Source organism: Heterocephalus glaber, unplaced genomic scaffold (genome assembly GCF_053883595.1).
Source record: "Heterocephalus glaber isolate CG9 unplaced genomic scaffold, H.glaber_assembly_v1.0 deba00000122, whole genome shotgun sequence".
NCBI classification, from domain to species: Eukaryota; Metazoa; Chordata; class Mammalia; order Rodentia; family Bathyergidae; genus Heterocephalus; species Heterocephalus glaber.
Window position 1 is genome coordinate 46,736,994 of NW_028258138.1, and position 4,322 is coordinate 46,741,315.

Genomic DNA, 4,322 nt, shown 5'->3' on the forward strand with positions numbered 1-4,322 from the left:
ACATGTTTAGGCATATAATTCAATGTCATGGAGTAAATTTGTATTTTTGCACAACCATCAAGACTGCCCTCTCCAGAAATATTTCTAATCTTCCCGAATTGAAAAGCATGTCTTCCCAAATTAAACCACACCTCCCCATTCCAACCCCCTCAACAATCAATATTTCATATTCCAGTTCTATAAATTTGACCACATTAGATACCTCAAGTAAGCAAAAGCTAACAAAATAGGCTCTTTGTGTCTACTTAATTTCATTCAGCACAAAAGTTCATCTATGGTCAATGTGTCAAAATTTCATTCCTTTTTAAGAATAATATTCCATTATAAATATAATACATATATATATGACTTTATTCATTTATAAGGAACATTTGGGTTTTTTACACTTTTTGGCTATTATGTACAGTACTACTATAAACATTGGTGGACAATAATAGTGTTTTAAACTTTTCACTAGCTATTGAAGGCAGAGTGTTCAAACTGAGCTATATTCCCAGTTATATGTCTTTCAAAAAATTATTTCTTTGTTTATTTGACCAAGTCTTGCTAAGTCATTAAATTGCATGGCCTAGGCATTAAGTCATGAGCCTCCTGTCTCAGCCTTCCAGACTTCTGTGATTATAGATGTGGACCATTACCCGCAACTTTAAACAACATTCTTTATCATTCTTAATCACTACATACACAGTCATTAAAATCATTTGGAAATACTAATTCTAATTGTTGACACTGAAAGTATTAAGCAGCTTTACCTGACAACGTTTTACTTTGAATATTTCTCTCAAGAACTCAAAAGCAATCTGTGTTCCTTAAATCTGAAATTTACCTTGAAAATGTACTGGGGAAATATTCAATAGATAGGTAAGTAGGTGATAGACTGGAAAAACGGATTCTGCTCCAGACTGGCCATGCGACAAAGTCCAGGTGCCATGGGAAAACATTATGGAAGATGCTCTTCTACCTTTGAATCAGAGAGAGCTCAATAGCAGTTGAAGGGTGTTATAAACTTGTAACGTATTTCTCAAATTTTTTCATAGACGTCAGGAATGATGGGACAAAATCATACCATGAAAACTGAGTTTATCCTCACAGGATTTTCAGAACACCCAGATCTGAAGACTCTTCTGTTTGTGGTGTTCTTTGCCATCTATCTGATCACTATGGGAGGAAATATCAATCTGGTGATACTGATTTCAAAAGAAAAGAGTCTTCACACACCAATGTACATCTTCCTGGGTAACCTGGCTCTTGTAGATTCTTGTTGTGCCTGCGCTATTTCTCCCAAGATGTTAGAGAACTTCTTTACTGAGGACAAAAGGATTTCACTCTATGAATGTATGGCACAATTTTATTTTCTTTGCACTGTTGAAACTGCAGATTGCTTTCTTCTGGCAGCAATGGCCTATGACCGCTACATGGCCATATGCAGCCCGCTGCATTACCACACCAAGATGTCAAGGAGGCTCTGCATTCAGATGGCAACAGGGGCCTTCATAGCTGGAAACCTGCACTCCATGATTCATGTAGGGCTTCTGTTTAGGTTAGCTTTCTGTGGCTCTAATCACATCAACCACTTTTACTGTGATATTCTTCCTTTGTTCAGACTCTCCTGCATTGACCCTTACATCAATGAACTGGTACTATTTGTCTTTTCAGGTTCAATTCAAGTCTTCACAATAAGTAGTGTCTTAATATCTTATCTCTATATTCTTTTAACTATTTTCAAAATGAAATCTAAAGAAGGAAGGATCAGGGCCTTTTCTACCTGTGCATCCCACTTTTTATCTGTTTCATTATTCTATGGATCTCTTTTCTTCATGTACATTAGACCAAATTTGCTTGAAGAAGGTGATGAAGATATACCAGCTGCTATTTTGTTTACAATAGTAGTTCCCCTACTAAACCCTTTCATATATAGCCTGAGAAATAAGGAAGTAAAAAGTGCCTTGCAAAAAATTCTGATTAAAAAGGTAATCTCAAGAAATTTTAAACAAACAACATCTACAATAGCTTAATTGTTTAGGAGCAGCAAAACCTTCCACACAAAATTACACAGGGGAAATGCATAAATTGTATGTAAATATATCAATGTAACAAAATGCATTCATATTAAGCAGCAATATATACATAGTAAAATCTCTTAAAAGCGGTAATCTGTACCAAATATTAACACAAAATGACAAAAACACCAAACTTTGAAGTGATTCAAGGAACAACTTAACATATAGCCAAGCTCCTAGTCTTAGTCCATGTGACAAACAGCTTCAAAAATAACAACAAAACCAGCAGTTAGAAATACAAATGACTATTGCATAAATATTTATAACAAGCTCATTTTAACTGTTTCACAATGAGTATTCCAGGTAAGCCGAAAGAAAGAGATTTCAACCAATAAAGGCATTTACAACTATTAGCATCAAATTAATGGCAAGTTCATTTGGAAGAAGTAGTTTGATAGGCTTGAAAGTACACTGTTATAATTACCATAGAGGTAATGAGAAAATGAGGTGAATATTATATCTCTAAATTGAAGCTTTAATGGAGTGAAACACTTAAATATATATTGTTCATTTCAAGAGTAGTTAATTTAGAGAGTTTACCTAGCCCCAGATGTACACGCATATGTACTATAACATAAAGTTCTAGGCAAGCAGCCAAACCTCATGTACAGTTTGAGGAGCCTCCTTGTCAGTGACTTATTCCAAGCTTCCTTCTGGCCCTATCTGAGAGAGTAGGAAGAAGTTCAATAATGGGCTGATTTTACAGACCATCTCATACAGTGACCTGAAGAAAGTATGATTGATGAACTCTGGTTAGGGCTTATCTAAAATACATATTTATCAAAAATTAAAAGCTGCACAAAGGTGATAAAGTCTGTGATTATAATATGATACCATGGAAGAATTACTTTTTAGTTATCCACTCACCAAGTAATTTTTAAGATATTCATATGTGGAAGTATTGTTCTAGGTGCTGAGATATATGTTACTAAACACCACTTTTTCATTTCCTTTAATAACAGTACACTGCCAAAATTTTAATTCCTAACTTCTGATCAACAAGAGCTCAAATAAAATAACATAAAATTTCCTCCTTCCAAATGTGTTCTTGATGCTCTGAGTTGATGACTATATTCCCAAAAGGAAACTGTCAGGCTGCAGCAGCATGCCGGGCTACCCAGCTATAGAGGCTGATCTCACATACGTAATGAACATGTGCAGTCTGTGCAGAAAAAGCCCTAGGAAAGTAGATACATTTCCAATTCCCAAATTCATTAAGGAAGGAAGATAGATCTATAATTTCTCTTTGTAATCCCCAACAAACCCTATCCTACCTGACTTCAATTTTTCTGAATCTTTTCAATATTTCTATCACCATTTCCATTTAAACCCATGCATATAGGATTTGTCTAGCCTCACCTCCATTCTTTCAGAGTTGCATATAAATGTGTAGGTCCCTTCTTGCTATCAGGGCTTTGATGTAGCAAGTGTCATGCTACAAGTGAGCTTCTATGATGTTGGATCCTCATGGGCCCTCTGGTTATCTCTTCATGCCACCATCACCTTGAATATGTACGTTTGTAGTCCCCAACCTACACTGATTTTCTGCCAAAGTGACTCTCTCAAGTCTACAAGACCCAAATTCTTTTGATTTGGAATCTATTGTTGTTGTCCTACAAATTGTAAACATACTCTTTTGATGTCCTTTTTTTCTGGGGCCACACATATGTGAAGGGCATCATTGTTGTAACTGATGCCAGAAAATAAAAGCATAGTGCAGGATTTCTTTCACAGATCCATCCTTAAGTTCTTTTTTGTTTGTATGTCTCCACATTTGTATATCTCCCTGGGTCTTTTTTTTTTCCTTAAATTCTTTTATTGATACATTTTAGATACACAGTACATTTACATTTATCATTGGGTGCTTGTACCTGTACATGATGTATCTTGGTTCTTATTTTTTCCCCATTACCTCTGTACCCTTCACCCCTCCACCCTTCCCTATTTACATAGACTTCATTTCCATTTTTTTTCTTTTCTCATAATTTTTCCTTTCCATTCTTTCCTTTCCCCATCTCCTCCCACCACCCCTACCCCTTTGGACCTTTTCCTATTTCAAAGTATCAATTATTAGTTATTAATCCTTTTAATCCTTATTTATACTCTCAGTTTCTCACACTAGAGAAACTATTCGGTATTTACACATGTGTTCTATTTATTTCACTTAAGAGTATGGCCTCAATATGCATCCATTTAGCTATAAAAGACTCTAGTTTCTCATTTTTTATGGCTGAGTAGTACTCCATTTTATACAAAAAAAAC

General features: G+C 35.3%; 1 protein-coding gene across 1 annotated transcript; it reads left to right on the forward strand.

Moving 5' to 3' along the window:
• Nucleotides 1-1,045: 1,045 nt before the first annotated feature.
• On the forward strand, nt 1,046-2,062 carry LOC106010515 (olfactory receptor 5K1). The gene has a single exon (XM_087210269.1). It carries the CDS (start codon nt 1,047-1,049, stop codon nt 2,013-2,015), a length of 969 nt encoding a protein of 322 aa, XP_087066395.1. The 5' UTR covers nt 1,046; the 3' UTR covers nt 2,016-2,062.
• Nucleotides 2,063-4,322: the final 2,260 nt, after the last annotated feature.

What these genes read in the sequence shown, in the direction of transcription:
- LOC106010515 (XM_087210269.1), top strand. Translation starts at nt 1,047, where the DNA reads ATGATGGGACAAAATCATACCATGAAAACTGAGTTTATCCTCACAGGA.